Source organism: Tetrahymena thermophila, assembly GCF_000189635.1.
Source record: "Tetrahymena thermophila SB210 genomic scaffold scf_8254626, whole genome shotgun sequence".
In the NCBI taxonomy this organism is placed as follows: domain Eukaryota; phylum Ciliophora; class Oligohymenophorea; order Hymenostomatida; family Tetrahymenidae; genus Tetrahymena; species Tetrahymena thermophila.
In genome coordinates this window covers 11,809-29,728 of record NW_002476395.1, presented here as the reverse complement: position 1 = coordinate 29,728, position 17,920 = coordinate 11,809, and the positions used below count along the sequence as shown (strand labels likewise).

Here is a 17,920-nt window from a genome sequence, read left to right as displayed (position 1 = left end):
CAAAAAAGTATATTTTAAGCAAAAAACAATAATTTATAACCATAAAAAATCTAAATAATACTTGTTCAAGCTATTGTTTCAAATACTAAACAGTGTAAACTGAAATATCTTATAGACAAAATTCTTCAATCAATAAAATTTGAAAACAAAACATTAAAAATAGTTAGTTTTACTAAAATAATCAAGTAATAAAGACATATCTGCTTACTAATAAATTAAAAATAGTAAAAAATAAGTGACTAATATAAATCTTTCTTCCATTTTTATATTTGTTATTTTAATTTAAGTCAAACATTTATTTTTTTGAAATAAACAAGATTATCATACTAAAATCCATATACTATCCTCATTTGCCTAACTACTTTTTCAGCTGGGTTTGGCAGTATTTCATATTACAATAAAAGGGAAGCTAGAATGCACTTTCCTTCTATCATCGCAAGATGTTAACCAATGCAATTCCTTGGCCCTTATGAAAAGGGAGTAAAGTTTGCCATTTCGTTGTGACTATTTATATAAAATGAATACTTTAATACTTTAAAATGAAATAAAAAAATTTACATATTTGCAGCCATCCATCTATTAGGATTAAAGACATCTGGGTTAGGGAATACTTCAGGATTTGATAAATTATAAGAAAAATGATTAGTAACTAAATCCCCTTTTTTAACATCAAATTCCCCAATTTTTATATCTTGATTAGCAAACTTTGTCTATGATTATATAGCTGGGGGCATTAATCTTAAAGATTCTTTCAAAATAGAATTTATCAAATTTAAATTTTGGAGATCTTCAAAAGCTAATAAACTGAAGAGTTAGTCAGTTTTATTCTCCTTTAATTTAACTGAGAGCACTTTAATAACTTCCTCTCTTGCTTGTTACTAAATTTCTGGATAAAGGGAGAGATAATATAAAGCAACTCCAGCCATATTACTAGTTGTGTCTGTACCTGCTAAGTAAATTGCAGAAAAATTATCAATTATTTCATCATACGTGATACCACTGTTTTCGTTTTAAGCCATTTCAATTATATACTAATCTAAGAAGTTTTTCTTTGCTAAAAGTCTATCTTAGGTAAGCTCCTCCTTCCTCTTTGAAACAATAGCTGTGCATGCTTATCTTAAAGCTTTCAAACGATTCAACAGCTATTCTTCTCCTTTTGTAAGGAAAAAGCTAGTACTTTTTCTTTTAAGCAAAATCCATTTAATTAGTGCTACTTTATCAGTTTAGAATAAATAATATGAATCAATGAGAACTTAAACAAGTTCATTAGAAATGGTAGTTGAGCTTCCATCTTTCCTAGTAATAATTGTTAAATTTTCATTATTTGAGCCAAAAAAAACCTTAAAAGACACTTCTGAAGTAATTTCTTGGCAAGTCTTTAAAATTTAAATATTTATTGTTTCTCTCTCAATCAATTTTTAGTCTATTTTTTTTATCGTTTTTTGACAAGTTTCTATGATCAAAGGAAAGTAGTTTTTTATTTCTTCAAAGTGAAAGGACTTTCCTAAGAACAATCTTTGTCTTTTCCATTCTTTCTCTGTTGCGTAAGCGATTGAATTAGCAAATAAAAATGTGATTGCCATAGGTCCATCGACTTTACTATAAGAGTGAGGATTTTAAAGTACCTGCTTTTAGAGCTCAGGGTCTACAAAGCTAAATCCTACTTTTGTTCCAAAGTTAAAAGCAATGGCTTTTAAATTAGGTTCATGCATATTACGGATAAAAGCAATGCTATCATTTTTATTAGCTAGATCTTGGTTGTAAAACTTAAGTATTCCTTGTCCAATGCTAAAGAAGACTTTAACTTTATCACCATATTTTCGCTTCATTTGAGAAAAGCGGAAAATAGGATATAAAATAAGGATGTATGATACAAAAGCAATTATTGAAGCTATTATACCTAAGCTTATATAAATAAGAAAAATCATTTGAATATATTAAGATTTTTATGTAATTTAATTAATTATAAGAATAATTTTAGTATCGTACAGATTTTTGAATATAAAGTAACCCTTGTATTTTTTTTTTTCATGTATTTTGCATATTTTAATGAAAAATCAAAATTTTTTAAAAAGTGGGGGTTACTTTATTTGAAATATCTGTATTAATTAGCTTAATCAAATATTGAAGAGGTTAGAACGTATTTACCACTTCATAATTTCAAAATCAGTAAAGCTAATTAAAAAAGAAAATTTCATTAAAACAGATTTATTCAGAACCTTTTATTCCACAAAAACTTTGTCTTTATCACAATTCATCTAAATTATTCTCTATATATATTTTTTTCTATCTTCCTTTATAACTTAGAGTAATAATTTGACTCTTTGTAAAAGATTTTCAATATCATAAACTAACTACATGATCACTAAAATGATTACCTCTAACAAAAAATTTATTTATATTAATATTTATTCTAGCTAAAATTTAATTAACAAAAGTACTACTGTTTTATACTCAAAGCTCCTTGATCATTCATATGATTCCATCTAACAAATTTCTTTAGAAACATTTAAATTATTAAATCTTCATAATCAAATTAGCAGCAAATTATTTATATATTCGTTTTGACTTAAATTAAAAAAAATTAATGAAAATTATGATAAATTAAGATTTTTTTTAATGATATTTTAATACTTTGATCTCCTTTTGGTGATAATATTATTTTTCCAAAAAAATTATATATTATGAAATAGGAGTTCTAGCGTACAAATTTCTAATTTTATACTATTTATTTCTATTATAAAATATTTTGTTTTGAAATTTAGCTAATGCTTTAATTTATTTTTTTAAGATGATATTTGAGTTATCTATTATATGGAAAAAAAAAAAATAAATCTTTGTAAATTAATAAATAACTAACTAACTAACCAAAGATCAGGTAATTCTTATAAACTAACAAAAAATACCTAACGAGTCCTATCAAAAATAATAATTAAAGAATATAAGTATGGTACATAATAAGCTCAATATTTTTAAACAAAATAAAAAGCAAATAATAACATATATTATTATTAAATATGCAATAATTAATTATAATTTCTTAAAATTAAAAAAATCTAGATTATTTGTTTTATTTATTACAAAATACAGCCAGAGAGTATTTATGATTTAATATAAAAACGATTCAAATAGTATTTTATTATAAATTATATTATCTGATTTTTAACATCTTTTTTTATTTAAACTAGGGTGGGTTGATTGGTTTATTACTTCATTTCTTTTGAGTTGAAAGGACAGCATCCTTGATAGCAGCAGCTAAGTAACCAACATTCTTGGTTGTAATACCGCACTATTTTTTAAAAATTATTTATTAATTTTGACATATTTTAAGAAAGTAATTTATTTACCATAGAAATTCTACCATTCTTTAAGAGATAGATGTGGTATTTGTTAATAAGGATTTCAACTTGCTCGGGGGTAAGACCAGTATAGCTGAACATACCGATTTGGGTAACAATGTGATTCCAGTTTCCAGGAACTTCTAATCTAACGAGTTCGTTCTTTAAGGCAGTTCTCATATCAATAATTCTCCTTGATACCATGGATAATTCTTCCATCCATTCATTATATAAAGTAGGATCAGTCAAGATCTTGGTAGCGATTCTAGCTCCGTGAGCAGGAGGATTGGAGTACATAGGTCTAATAACCAACTTTAATTGAGATAAGCATTTTGCAGCAGTTTCTTTGTTGGCACAAACCAAGTGGAAAGCACCAATTCTGTCACTGTATAAACCCATATTCTTAGCAAAAGATTGAGTAACTATGAGTTAGAATCCTAATTCAGTGAATAATCTGATAGAGTAAGCATCTCTGTTTAAGTCACCTGTAGCGAAACCTTGGTAAGCAGAATCGAAGAAGGGGAATAATCTGTTTTACCTATATATTGCATATAAAAATAACAATTAATATGATAAAGTGAGTCATTAATTTTATTAAATAGTTTTTATATTTTAAGTAGGATAAAGTCTTTAAAATGAAAATTGCTTTTGAGGCTTCTTGATTAAATTAATGGTGTTTATATTTAAGATTATGATAATTAATTTCAAAACATGATTTAATTATTTTGGTTTTGCTATGTATTGTTTAATATTATCTTCTATCATGTGTCCATTGTAAATGATTTGATGTGTAAGAAAGATTTTTTCTTTTATAAATACAGCTTTATTAATTTATTGTAAAACATATGCTTTTGTAAGGTAATTAATTTAGAATTTGAAGGAATCACTTTACTCGCAGCACAAAATAAAATTTTAATTAATAATGCTTATTTAAATTAAATCTAGTTTTTTCTATTTTTTATTTCTAATGATGCAATTTACTAATAAAAGCCTATTATTTTAATTTATTTTTTGTTGCTTTTCCCACTATTATTAACTTATTCATCCAATCTTTGCTTTTAATTTGCAATTCAAATTTTATTTTACTTGAAAAGACCAGCAAGTCTCTTCCATTGATCTTCAGTCAAATCAAGACCGGTGGGGTTATGAGCACAAGCGTGCAACAAAACGATAGAGCCTATTTTATAGTTTAAAAAAGTATTAGTCTATGAATTTTTAGTTTGGTAATTCAGTAGAATAAAAAATTTTAATTAATTTTTACCTGGCTTAGCCATAGAGATATCAGTGAACATACCATTGAAATCAAGAGACATATTCTTAGGATTATAGTAACGATATTACTTGAAGTTCAAACCAGAACTCTTGATGATATCATGGTGATTACCTAATTTATTTAAAATTCAATTGAACATTTCTTCATTTTTGCTCCAATTAAATCCACTTGAGCATTTTTATGCATGTAAAACTGGATTAAAAAAATAAAAAAAGAATTACCCCAGGTAGGATTGCTAACGAGGACTTCACGATTGTAGAATTTAGCAAGGAATTCAAAACCGATTCTCAATGCACCTGTTCCTGAAATAGCTTGAGAAGTGATAACCTTTAAAAATTAAAAATTTCTTAGTTAATTATTTTTTAAATCTTATAAAAGTAAGATCAGAAGGTTATAAAAAAATGTACTCTTCCATCCTTAACGGCAGTGCTATCCTTGCCAAAGATGAGTTACTGAGCAGCAGCATTGAATTGAGCCAAACCATCGATTGGAAGATATTCCTTTTAAATAAAAAATTATTTTAGAATGAAATTTTGTGATCATATTAGAAAAGAGTTCTCCTAAATAGTAGACTTCATGAAATATATGTAAAAAGCCTTTAATTTATCGAAGGTACTCTGAAAAATAAACATTTATTTACCTTATCAATCGAATGATCATTGACAATCTAGCTTTCAACCTTACGGACTACCTTAAAGGGATAAGGCTTTTCGTTATCGTCTCTGTAAGCACCAACACCCAAGTTCATTTTGTCCTTAGAAGTGTCAGCTTTGTAAGCCAATGCGGTACCCAAAATTGGATCAGGAGGAGCTAATTAGACTTATTCGAAGATGTTTCCTTAGAAACCGTTGGTATCGTTCTATTTTATAAATTTAATGAGTTGGTAAGCAAGGAAAAATATTTATTATGCTAGAAATGAATGTGATTTACTCTAATAATTTAGCTGCTAAGTTCTGCTATTCTATCCATTATTAATTTGCTGTTCGCTTATTTATTTATTAATTGATGTATCTGTTTAGAATCGTTTTTATTTATTTTAATTAAATTATTGTTAGATTTATTAAAAGCACTTTCTTTTTAAATTTCTCTTCAATCAAGAAGAAAGGAAAATCTTTATAACATTACGTATTAATTGTAAAGGATGATGAAATTGACGTAGCTCATTTCTTCGTCATTTTACAAGCCCTTTAAATTTACGCAATTTTTACATGCTTTTTCTTATATTTTCTTGTTTTACATTTATTTTTTTAGAAATCTCATACAGCTTTCCACATCCATTTTAAATGACATTATATAGATAAATAAAGGATTATTTATATAAAATTTATAGTAAGTAAACATTAAAAGTAACAAATATATTAACTATATTTGTAATTGATCTTAAACTTTATTTAGATTAGCTATTTTATTGTATTGATGTTGGTTGAATTTATTAGCATGTTAGGTGATGGGATACCTCCTTCAATTTTTGGTAAATTTATTTATTATAAAAAAATATTTTTTAGATATTTTGTTAATGATCAATTTACAACTTTTTAAAAAGATCATATATAAAAAATATTTAAATTTTAACTTATTAACAGATCTACGACTTTTGTTATTTAATTAAAAATATTTTCTCAAAAATTTAAATTATAACCTTATCACCTTTAATAGACTCCGTTTATTCTCAATACCTTGCTTTAATTGAAGACTAGTATTATTCAAAATTAAAGCAAGCTCAACCTGTAATATTAATTGCTGAAAAAAATTTAATGGATATTATAGCTATTATCTGTATTTTTTTCATCTAAGTGTTAAAAAGTTTGCATTTTAAAACATAAATCAATTTAAATATTCGAACAATTATTTATTTTTTAATTTTTTAATTTTTTTATTTTAATTTAAATTCATTTTATTTTTAAAGTTGAATTATTTTAATTTTTATAATTAAATAAAACTTAAATTTATTATCTGTGTTTAATAAAAAATGCAAAGAGTTTTTCCCTTTTTTTTTTACACATTCTAAAATATTAATTTTTATAAAAATTTAAAAAGCTAATATCCTTTTAAAAAAAAAAATATTTAATGAAATTTATCTTAATTTATTTTATTAAATTTTAAAAATAAATTTTTTAAATAAATCTCTTTTAAATGATTATAAATACTTCATGTCATTTTATTATGATTTCAAATAATTTAGATTGATAATATTTTGCTTTGTTATGAATTTTATTAACTGGTTCTATATTTTTCTTCTATTTTCTAAACATAATTATTAACAAAACTTGATTAAAAATAAAAATGAGCTAATAATTAGAAAATTTAAATAAAAAAAAATTACTTCATTAACAAATAAATAGCTAAAATTATTTTAATTTTTGTTTATTAGTAATTTATTTATAATTAAGAATTACAAAAATTAAAACTAAAAAGGTAATTTAGGTTTTAAAAGGTTTTATATTCAATTACGATAAATATACAAAAATGTATTATATTAGACATTTCATTTTTTCATAGTTTATTATTTGTCAACTAAACTTTAATTTTCTAGTAACTAAATATTTCATTTTTTTTATTTAACTTGAAATAAACAGCTTCTCATTATCTTAAATTTTCAATTATCTAAAAAAAATTATATTAGTTAACTTTATTGATATTTTTCAATTAAAGAATGTTGATTTAGATAATATCTTTGTTTCTGTTTTAATTAACTAGCTAAAAAAATTTTTAAGTTGTAATAACAATCAATTTAAAAACAGCTTTAAATTTTTTATTTGCATTTAAAGCTAATAAATAATCTTTTACAAAAAAGTAAGGAGCAGGCAGCTAAGTTTTGCATAATCTCTTAGATATTAACATATCCTAAAAGTTTATTCATAAATAATATGATTGCATCTTATTTTATTTTTTTAAATTGAAAAATTAAAATATAAAAGAAATAAAAAACTAAATCAAAATTAATTTTATATTCAATTATTGATAAAAATTAAATAAAATAATTAATACTTGCTATGAAAATTATTAAAAATCAAAACTAGCATATTATTTATTAATTCCCAGAAAAAAATTTTTTACTATGTTTATTAATTTTAAATTTAATAAAAAAAATTAATTTTTTTAATTTTATCTTTACAAATTTATTTATAAATTAATGAATGATTTATGTTCTTTTTTTTGAATTTATATTTTATTATTTAAACATATGCTAATTTTTTGAAAAAAGCACTTTTAAAGAAGGCTTTAAAACAAGTATTTTAAATTGGCTGATAAATAGTCATCATAAATAATCATAGCTTTAATGAGTGTAAGCTATTTAGTTTTATTAACCTTTTGGCTGAGCTAGATTTATAAATCGTAAAAACACATAAGGTTGATCATTGAACTGCCTATGAAAGTGTAATTCTTGTTAATAAATAATTTTTAGGAGTATTTTCAACAAAAAATAAAATGAATTTTTAAAATTGCTTCTATAGTGAAAAAATTAAATTTTCAGTAAGATTAGATATTGTTTTTAAAATATATCACAATTTCTATATTTAATTTCGTACATTTATATTTTATTTAAATTTTATTATATTATTTAATTACTTAAATAAGAAAATCTTAAATTGAATTTTTTATAAAAATATTTTTAATTAAAATATAAAAGAAAAACAACAATCAAATTCATAATTTTATGAGCAAATAATAAATAAAAATCACAATTTCCCAATTATTTTAAATTTGCATTTTTAATAAGTAAACATTTTCATGGAATATAAGATGGATATTTATATGTTTAGTTATTAAAATAGGTCTTAAAATATTAATTATTTAAATTTTTTAAGGTTCAACTTTTATCTTTCAAATAAAAAATAATATAAATTAATATTTAAAAATTATTTTTTAATAATTAGATTTCTTTTTTTAATAATTTTAGATTTAAATAAGTCAATAATACATTTTATTCTCAAAAACATAAAAAAATGAATAACAAAAATATCAAATGACTCACAAAATTATATTTTCGTCAATTAATCTTTTTGATTTAAGATATTTATTCTTTATTTTCAATTTTAGTGGATCACTGATATCATTATGACTAATATTTAATGTATAAATCAAAAAATTAATAATTCAAGAAATAAGCTTAAAATTATGAGTATGAGTATATTTATTAATAATTTAAAATTGATTAAATTAAAAAGAAGTAAATCAAATAAAATATAATAATTAAATAAAATTTATTGTTCATTATTATAATAAAAATCTTTAAAATAGAAAACAAAAAAAGCTTCTTTTACTCCATAAAAATGTTTAAAATCTTTATTTTATTGTCACTTGCAAAAGCAGAAGCCAAGGCTAACGCACCATCATCATTAATTAAACTATATCTGTATAAATGTTATATAAAATATATTTATGAAATGAAAATAAAAAAAGAAATAATATTTTAAAATAAAATTAAAAGATTGAGTCGAGTTAATAAAAATAAATACATAGAAAAGTTAATAAATATATTTTCAACAAAATACCACAACTTAAAAAAAATAATATTTCTAACCTTAGATTTATTGTCAATTTTGATAATTTTACACACTTAACTAAGCCTAAGCCTAAGCCTGATAAACCTGCACTGAAAATTTAATTTTTTCTTTTGAAATATACAAGAAAATAAATCAATAGAAGGAAAGAAAAATAATATGATAATTTCCGAAAAATTTAAAAGTTAAAAAAAATCTATTTTAAAAAAATTATTTACATAATAAACGAATAAATTAATTAATTAATGAAAAAAGAAGTACGATAAATAAGATTTTATCATTTTCATTCAATTTTTATGTAAAAAATCCTACATACTGTAAGTTCTCTTTTACTTCCCTCAAATATATTAACACAAAATATCAAAAATAACTTTATTAGGAAGTAAAACTTAAAAATTTTATTGGGAGGGTTAAAATTTTCATTTATGAGAATTTATATTAATAAATAAACTATATTTACCTAAGATCAAGACCCAATATTGAGAGATTAATACAATTTGCTAAACTAGAACCTAAGCTTGCTGCACCCTAATCATCAATTTAGTTCTAACTATTTAAATAATTTAAAATTGTAATTATCTAAACATAATTAATTAATGATAGATAAATATGGTAAAAAATATTTATTATAAGAAATGTTAAAAGCATAAATTAGCTAAATTAAGAATTAAACTTTAAAAAAATATAAATTAATAATCAAACTATAATTTAATAAGTAAATTCGTATTTTTTATATTAATTTTAATTAAAAATATTTAAATAATAAAAAAATAAGCTATTTTTACAAAAATTGGAGATATAAATTTTAGAGATTAATGCAACTTCCTAAACCAAAACCCAGTGCAGATGCACATTATCCACCAATTTAACTATTCCTATTTTAATATTGAAGAAATTATAATGAGTTAAATATTAAAAATGAAGAAAAAATAAAAATTAATATTCCACACAAGAAATAAAAAATTAGTTGAATAGAGAAATATACTTACTTACTTAATTAATAACTCAACTACCAAATAAATTAAATAAAAAGCTAAAATATAAATAAAATTTTATTTCTTTAAATTAATTTTCCATTAAAAAAATTCATAATCTAAAGTCAATAAATTGTTACCTTAAAAAAATATTTATTTTTGTTATGCTACTGCAGTTTGCTAGAGCAGAACCTAAGCCTTATGTACCCTGATCGCCAATCTAATTATCCCTTTTTATAGATTTAATAAAATATTAATATTTAAGAAAAAATGAAAAATTAATTAATGCATTTATTATCAAAATAAAATTTTTAAATTAATAAAAAAATAAAAAGATAAATTAAATCACAAAATTAAAAAACAAAAGAAACAAATTTATAAATAAAAATGGTTTTGCTGTTTTAAATTAATCCTCTTTATTTTAATTAAAAAATTAAAGGTTTTTACGAAAGATCAAGATTCAACTCTAAAAGATTAGTGTACTTTTTCAAATCAGGAAATAAGTTTGATGCACCTTATGCATCAATTTAATTACCACTATTTAAATATTCAATAAATAAATATAAAGAGAAAAATGAAAAATAAAGATATTAGTTATTGTTGAATAAGTAAAAACTAAAAAAAGATTGAGTTCAAATAATAAACTAATATAGTTTTATATTTTATATTAAAACATATCATAGATTAAAAATTAAATAAACTATTTTTACGAAAGATAAAGTATCAATTTTTAAGTGCAACTTGCTATATGACCTAATCCTGATGCTCCTTATGCACCAATTTTATTATATCTTATAAATATTTTTAAAAACATAACTACTTAAAGCAAAAAAAAAGATAATAAAATTATTTAAAAATAATTATTTAATCATAAATTCAATATCAAAAAAAATTATTTTAAATATAATAAATTAACGAGATAGCTTTCAAAAAATAAAAACACTATATAAAAAGCAAAGCATAATAATGAGGAGTGTTTTATTTTATTAATCAGAGCTTATAACCTAAAAATAATTTTCAGACTTCAATTAATAAAAATTTATTCATCAAATAATGAAGTCTCATCAAACTTATTAAATGAATATTTTGATTTATTTACAATTATAGTGGATTGGATTTTAAATTTTTTAAAATAAAAAAAATTTTTTCCTTCTTAAAATGTATGATTTTAAAAAATAGCGTCAAATCTAAATTTTTAACTAATTTGACTTGATGAGTGAGTATTCTTTTTGCTCTTTTTTAACTCCTTTTTAAAATTAGAAATTTCAAAACCTAACATAAAAAAACTCTTCTTACGAAAGATCAAGTAATAAGGTTGATATGTTAGAGCACTTTGCCATACTGGAACATAATGCTGAAGCACCCTCGTCACCAATATAGCACAATCTTTTTAAATAAAAGAAAGCATTAATTGAATCTAAAAATAAATAAAAAAAGAAATTCACGAATAATAAAAATTAAAGAAAGTTAGTTTTTGTTTTAAGAAGTAAAAGAATAAGGATCAAAAATAATTAAAATAACATTCGGATATATAAAAAATTTTTATTATATTAAATTAATATTTACAATAAAAAATATATAAATCAAAAATAAACAAATTATAATTACCGAAGATTAAGTTCCAAATCTTTGAGATTAATGCAATTTGCTAAACCAGAACCTAAGCCTAAACCACCCTATTCCCCAAATTAAATACTACTTTTTAAATAAAAATATACTAATTAGTTAGATGGAAAAATCAATGAATGAAATAGCATTAAAAAAGAAATATAAAACAAATATTTTAAATCAAAAGCTGATATATAAATAAATATTTAATTTTCCATTATTTTAAATGATTTTTATTTAAAATAATTCATAAGCAAAAACAAATAAATTATTTTTTACGAGATATTAAGTTTGAAATTACAGAGATTAGTGCAATTTTTTAAAGCAGAACCTAATAATGATACACCTTCATCTCCAATCAAATTTCCACTTTATAATATTCAAAAAAATATAATTAGAGTAAATTTCCATACAAAAAGAGAGTTTCGTATACCATATTTTTACAAATAATAAAATTAAAATTTTTAATATTTTTTGCAAATTTTTTTTTTTAAAAATTTGTTAAAAATTGTTTTTAAAAAAGTCTAAAAAGTAGCCCTCCAAGGAAAATACTTGGAAGGCGAAAAAATAGTAGGCAGAGAGGTTTTTATCTGCCTACTGATCTAAAAAAGCCCCGATTGTAAATTCTCTTAAAAGTAATCCAAGAAGATATTTACAATTAATAAGAAGAAAAAAAATAAAAAAATGCAAAGAAATCAATTCTAAAGCTAATAAATAAATAAATATCTGTTAATTGTTTTCAATTAATTTTAATTTAAGAAATATTATATTAAAAAAATTAGTTATTATTACCTTAGATTGAGTGTTAAATTCTACATATTGTAGCATTTTGCCAAACCAGAACCTAAACCTGATGGGCCTTCATATTCAATTTAATTATAGCTTTTTAAGTAATCCAAGAAGATATTTACAATTAATAAGAAGAAAAAAATACAAAGAAATCAATTTTAAATGTAATAAATAAATGAATATAGGTTAATTATTTTCAATTAATATTAAAATTAATAAATATTACATTCAAAAAAATAAGTTATTATTACCTTAGATTGAGTGTTAAATTTTAGATATTGCAGCATTTTGCCAAACCAGAACCTAAGTTTATTGCACCCTCATCGCAAATTTAATTGGATCTAATTAAATTTAACATAATAAATTAGTTAGAAGGAAAAATGAAAAAAATTAAAAATTAATATCAAAGCAAATGCTGAAAATAAATTTAAAAATGTGCTAAATTAAGTTTTTAATACAAAAAATAAAAATAATAAATAAACATAGTTTTTTAAAATATTTGTAAAAAAATAAAGCTGATATTACTCAAGAAAAAGTTACAAATTTTATATTTTATTGCATTTTCCTAAAGCAGAACCTAAGGCTGAAGCTCCCTCATCACAAATTTCATTTTGACTTTTTAAATATTCAAGAAAATTTTATTTTTAAAAAGTAAAAATTAAGAAAAGCTTAGAAATTAATTTATCATTTAAGCAAAAACTAAAAACTATAAAAATGTGTGGACTTTTATAAAAAAATCAATAAATGAAAAAAAATAATGAAGTTAAAAAAATTATGTTCAAATTAATTTTGTATAAAATTATTTTAATTTAAACTCAATAAACTTCTTTTACTTGAGATAAAGTATTAAATTTTAGAGATTAGTGCATTTTTCAAAGACAAAACTTAAGCCTTATAGACCAATATCACCAATTAAATTTTATCTTTTTAAATATATTAATGTAATATAAGCTTTAGAAAGAAATAGAAACAAAATATAAGAAAAATAAATTAAAGCTTAAAAGTACAAAAAGAATTAAGTTAAAAACTAAAAAATAATTATTTAAATCAAAAATAAATAAACTAACAAAAATTGTTTTCAAAAATAAATTAACTAATTTTTACTTAAGAGAGAGTTATAACTTTAAAAGTTTAGTACAGTTTGCTAGAGCTGAGCATAAGTATGATAAACCTTAATCAACAATTTAATTTTCACTTTTTATATATTAAACAAAATATAATTTACTAGAAGGAAAAAATAAGAAATTGTGAAACTGAAAATAAATTAAATAAATAAAAATAAAATTAAATACAAATAAATCAACAAAAATTTAATAAATTAATAAGAAAAACTTTATTGTTTTAAATTATATTAAAAAAAATTGTAATCAAAATTAAATTAGCTAAATTTACTCTAGAGAGAGTTCCAAATTTAACAGATTAGTGTTGTTTGCAAGAACCGAGCATAAACCTGATAAACCTTCACCAACAATTTCATTTTCACTTTTTTTATATTAAAAAAAATTTTATATGAGGAAAAAATAAGAAATGGATGACTAACTAATGCTAAAAACCAAAGAAATAAATAAACTTAACAAATAAATACAATTAAAATCAATAACAAGTAAATTTACAAAAATCTAATAAATAAATAAATTTAATTTATTATAAATAAAGTTTCATTATTAAAATTAGTAAATTATTTTTACTCAAGAGAGAGTTTCAGTTTTAAGAGATTACTGCAGTTTGCTAGAGCTGAGCATAAGTGTAGTGTGCCCTCATCACCAATTTAATTTCGTCTTAGTAAAGAAGATTTATTAGTAAATGAAAAAAATGTAAAAATGTGTAAATTGATTGAAAAGTAAAAGTTAATAATAAACAAATTTAACAAAATTGAGAAGTAATAATTATTAATATTAAAAACATTAAATAAATTTATTTAAAAAAATATTTTCATTTAAAATAATATAATAGTCAAAAATAAACAATTTTTTACTCTAGATAAAGTTCCAAATTTGAAAGGCTAGTACATTTTGCTAGAGCAATGCCTATGGTTTATGCACCATGTGGACCAATTTAATTATAGCTTATATATTATTTAAAAAATATAATTAGAATTTTAAAATGAAGAAAACATATGAAAAAATAAAAAATAAAAAAATATGCTTAAGCTAGGAAGAGAAAAAAGCATAATAAAAATCTACAAACTTTTTAAATTTAAAGGAAATAGGTAAAGTTTTATTTTTTAAATTATTTAATATCACACAAAAAAATTTAAACAGTTTTTACACGAGTTAAAGTACCAAATTTGAAAGATTAGTGTAATTTAATAAAGCCAAACCTAATGCTGATACATCCTATTCACTGATATTACTGTAGCTTAAAATATTTGAAAAAAAATAAATAAAAATAAAAAATGAAGAATAAAAAAGAAAAAAATCAATATTTAAAAGGAAAAATAAAAATGCGAAAAAAAATGACATAGAAAAATTGAAAATAAAAATCAATAATTTAAATTTTAAAAAATTATGAAAATATAATGATTAAATTTTAATAATAATAATTTAGGATTTAAGATAAAGATTTAAATAATATATTTGTCAATAATTCATTTAATTTACCTTAAATCAATATCCAGATATGAATGAGATGATGGTGAAGAATTTAAAAACTTTTTAATATTAAAAATAAATTTTAAGTATAAATAATATAAATAAATAATTACATCTTTTAGTTCTATAAATTTTGTTTTCTTTAATATCATTTCTTATTTTTTCTCAAAAGTTTTGAATAACAAATTTTATAAAAATTAATTAATTATAAAGATATTAATTAAGACATTAGCTTTTATTGAAATCAAAAATTATTATTTATAATAAAAAGAACAAATAAATCTAAATGAGATCAAATAATAAATTAAAATATCTATTCGATAAATAAATAGCTACTATCACCGTAATTGCTTGAATATAATGAACTTTGTCTTACCTTCTTGTAAACCCTTTTCTGTTTGTCTTAGTTTCAAATTTTTAAAAGCTGGCTTTTATATATTGTGGCCTTAATATATGAACCTTTACCATATTACTTTATAAATTTATTTAAAAAATAATATAAAAAATAAGGTATTAATTATCATATTTATAAATTAATAATATTTAATTCTTAAAAGTAGTTTAGGTATTTTTAAATGTCTTATTTGTTTAAGGCATAAAATAAGCGAGTGGATAAATAATTTTTAAATTTTTTATTGAAATTAATATTTATAAAATATAAATGGAGAAAATAAAACGATCTCTAAACATTTTTTTAAATAATTTATCTTAATCAAATTATTTATGTCTTGTAATAAAATAATGTTAATTAATAAATTTACTAAAATTTATTTAATATCTTCGATTAAAACAGTCAAACCTATTAAAAATAAAATAAATAAAAAATAACAAGAAACCAACTTATATAAATGGATTTATTCTATTTTAACCTGCTTGAACAAGTAGATTATTTATTTTATATTTAAACATATAATTTAATTAATTTTATACAATAGTTTATTATAGCTGATTTTTAAATGCTAAAGAATTTAGAATTGTAACTCAGGTAGATCTTAAAACAAATAAATTTCATTCAATAATTAAATTTTCATTTATTTATAATTAAGATCAGATAATATATAATAAGAAAGAGTTCAATAATTAGCATCTGCTCTTTCTCTATGCACCAATCTCTTAAATTTAAATTTGGATTTAAGGTGATAATAAATTAATTAATTTATTTATTTATTTACTCATAAAAATTAATTTTATTATCTTTAAAAAAAATCTATTGCAATTTTTTTATATTTTTTAAGCCAAAATAAGATGAAAAGTTAAGATGCATATTTTGTTGGAATGTCTTTGATAAAATGCAAAAATATTTAAAATTTAAAATTAAATTTATCGTAAATTATTTATTTTAATTATTACAATTGATTATTTTAATTTTACTAGAAATAATAGTTTAAACGGTAAAGAATTTGCTGAGCTATTTTTTCTTTTGTCTAATTGCCAAACACTTTAAAATATTCAGCTTGAGCTTGCGTAAACAAAAATATTTTATGCTCTATTTATTATAAAAAAGAAATTGATTTTTTAGGATTTTATTTAAAAATCTTTTATTTTAGGATAAACTTGCTGAATTTTTTATAGTTATGAATTGCAAAAATATTATTTTTTATTTTCATTTTCTATTTTTAAGAAAAGCAGATCATTTATTATTATCAATTAAATTTTATTTATTGCTAATTAATGCTATTTAAGAATAATACATAAACTTTTTAGTTATAAAATTTTTAAAATTTAATAATTATTAAAGAAACAACAATCTTAGTTCTTAAAATGCTTTAGATATTGGAATTGCTTTATCTAAATATTAAAGTTTAAAGAATTTAATCCTAAATTTAATGTAATTAAAAATATTTAAATTATTAAATAATTATTATATTCTAATTATGATTGATGTTATTTAATTTTTAATGAAATAAATTAAATATTTAATCGAATTATAAATTTATAAGCTCAAATAATATAGATTCAAATGGAGCTTCTGGTTTAGGTTTATCGCTTGGTAATTGTGAATGTCTTATTTCCTTAATTCTTAAAATAAGGTAATATTATTAAAAAATAATTTAGAAAATTTTATGTATTAATAACTTGGCAAGAAATCTATTCTTTATTAACTAATTAACAATTTTAAATATATAAACAAAATAATAAAAGCTATAATTTCATAGATTCTTAAGGAGCTACTTCCTTATGCTAAGGAATATCTAAATGTTAAAAATTATCTTCTTTTGATTTAGATATAAGGTAAATAAATATAATTATTTTTTTAAAATATAGTTAAATAAATACTTTTTATATTTATAAATCAGTTTTTATAATATTTGTGATAAAGGAATTTCATTATTTAGCTCTGCTTTAATAAACTGTAAGAATTTATCATAATTGTCTCTAGATCTTAGGTAAATAAATTAATAAAGAAATACATTTTTTTAATAATTTTTATAGTTTTTAGTTATTTATTTTTAACTTGTTTAGAGTATTTTACTTCTTAATTTATTCTTATTTTGAAAGATAAAATAAAATTGGAAATAAAGGAATTTCAAGCATAGCTGCTTCTTTGAAAAATTTGACACTTCTTTAAAGTTTAGATTTAAACCTTTCGTAATTTTTAAATTTTATTTGACAATTATAAATAAATTTTTTGGCTTAAATATCTTGAGGGATAAAAACCAAGCAAAATGATGTGTTCATTTAAAAATTTTTTAAGTTTTTAAGACTAAAAAAGAAAATTTTATTAAAAGATAAAAAATATAGCCCTAGATTAAAATATTAAGCTGCCTATGCGATTTATTTTATTAAGAATTTTTTGTTTAAAGTAAAAATTTAATTAGTGAGTAAGGTGCGTCTAAATTAA

At 20.4% G+C, this 17,920-nt stretch overlaps 4 protein-coding genes across 4 annotated transcripts in view; 1 reads left to right on the top strand and 3 right to left on the bottom strand. All coding sequences in view use genetic code 6, as the record gives it.

The window, feature by feature from the left end:
* Window positions 1-203: 203 nt before the first annotated feature.
* Window positions 204-1,932, bottom strand: TTHERM_01369770 (cytochrome P450 family monooxygenase). The gene is made up of 2 exons (XM_001017055.2): window positions 559-1,932; window positions 204-504 (listed from the first exon to the last, which is right to left on the bottom strand). Exons 1-2 carry the CDS (start codon window positions 1,926-1,928, stop codon window positions 288-290), a joined length of 1,587 nt encoding a protein of 528 aa, XP_001017055.2. The 5' UTR covers window positions 1,929-1,932; the 3' UTR covers window positions 204-287.
* Window positions 1,933-3,211: 1,279 nt separating this feature from the next.
* Window positions 3,212-5,580, bottom strand: TTHERM_01369760 (class I/II aminotransferase; the record flags this gene model as incomplete). The annotated part of the gene is made up of 8 exons (XM_001017054.3): window positions 3,212-3,289; window positions 3,348-3,876; window positions 4,425-4,515; window positions 4,600-4,722; window positions 4,833-4,938; window positions 5,019-5,111; window positions 5,252-5,470; window positions 5,542-5,580. The coding sequence occupies 8 exons, from the start codon at window positions 5,578-5,580 to the stop codon at window positions 3,212-3,214; spliced, it is 1,278 nt and encodes a 425-aa protein (XP_001017054.2).
* Window positions 5,581-8,583: 3,003 nt separating this feature from the next.
* TTHERM_01369750 (hypothetical protein) lies at window positions 8,584-15,230 on the bottom strand (the record flags this gene model as incomplete). Its single annotated transcript, XM_001017053.3, has 22 exons — window positions 8,584-8,674; window positions 8,877-8,966; window positions 9,137-9,226; window positions 9,577-9,666; window positions 9,902-9,991; window positions 10,231-10,320; window positions 10,538-10,627; window positions 10,801-10,881; window positions 11,387-11,476; window positions 11,699-11,788; window positions 11,978-12,067; window positions 12,491-12,580; window positions 12,739-12,828; window positions 13,013-13,102; window positions 13,321-13,410; window positions 13,592-13,681; window positions 13,880-13,969; window positions 14,176-14,265; window positions 14,463-14,552; window positions 14,756-14,845; window positions 15,088-15,137; window positions 15,192-15,230. 22 exons carry the CDS (start codon window positions 15,228-15,230, stop codon window positions 8,584-8,586), a joined length of 1,881 nt encoding a protein of 626 aa, XP_001017053.3.
* A 1,808-nt stretch (window positions 15,231-17,038) lies between these two features.
* The window catches only part of TTHERM_01368740 (kinase domain protein), a gene marked incomplete at both ends in the record, with an annotated part of 1,007 nt that continues 125 nt past the window's right edge, over window positions 17,039-17,920 (top strand). Inside the window, 5 exons of the mRNA XM_001017051.3 lie at window positions 17,039-17,108; window positions 17,235-17,310; window positions 17,376-17,465; window positions 17,578-17,667; window positions 17,898-17,920. The exon at window positions 17,898-17,920 is cut by the window's right edge and continues 125 nt beyond it. Of these exons, the coding sequence (XP_001017051.3) occupies window positions 17,039-17,108; window positions 17,235-17,310; window positions 17,376-17,465; window positions 17,578-17,667; window positions 17,898-17,920 (349 nt within the window). The remainder of the gene's footprint in view (window positions 17,109-17,234; window positions 17,311-17,375; window positions 17,466-17,577; window positions 17,668-17,897) is intronic.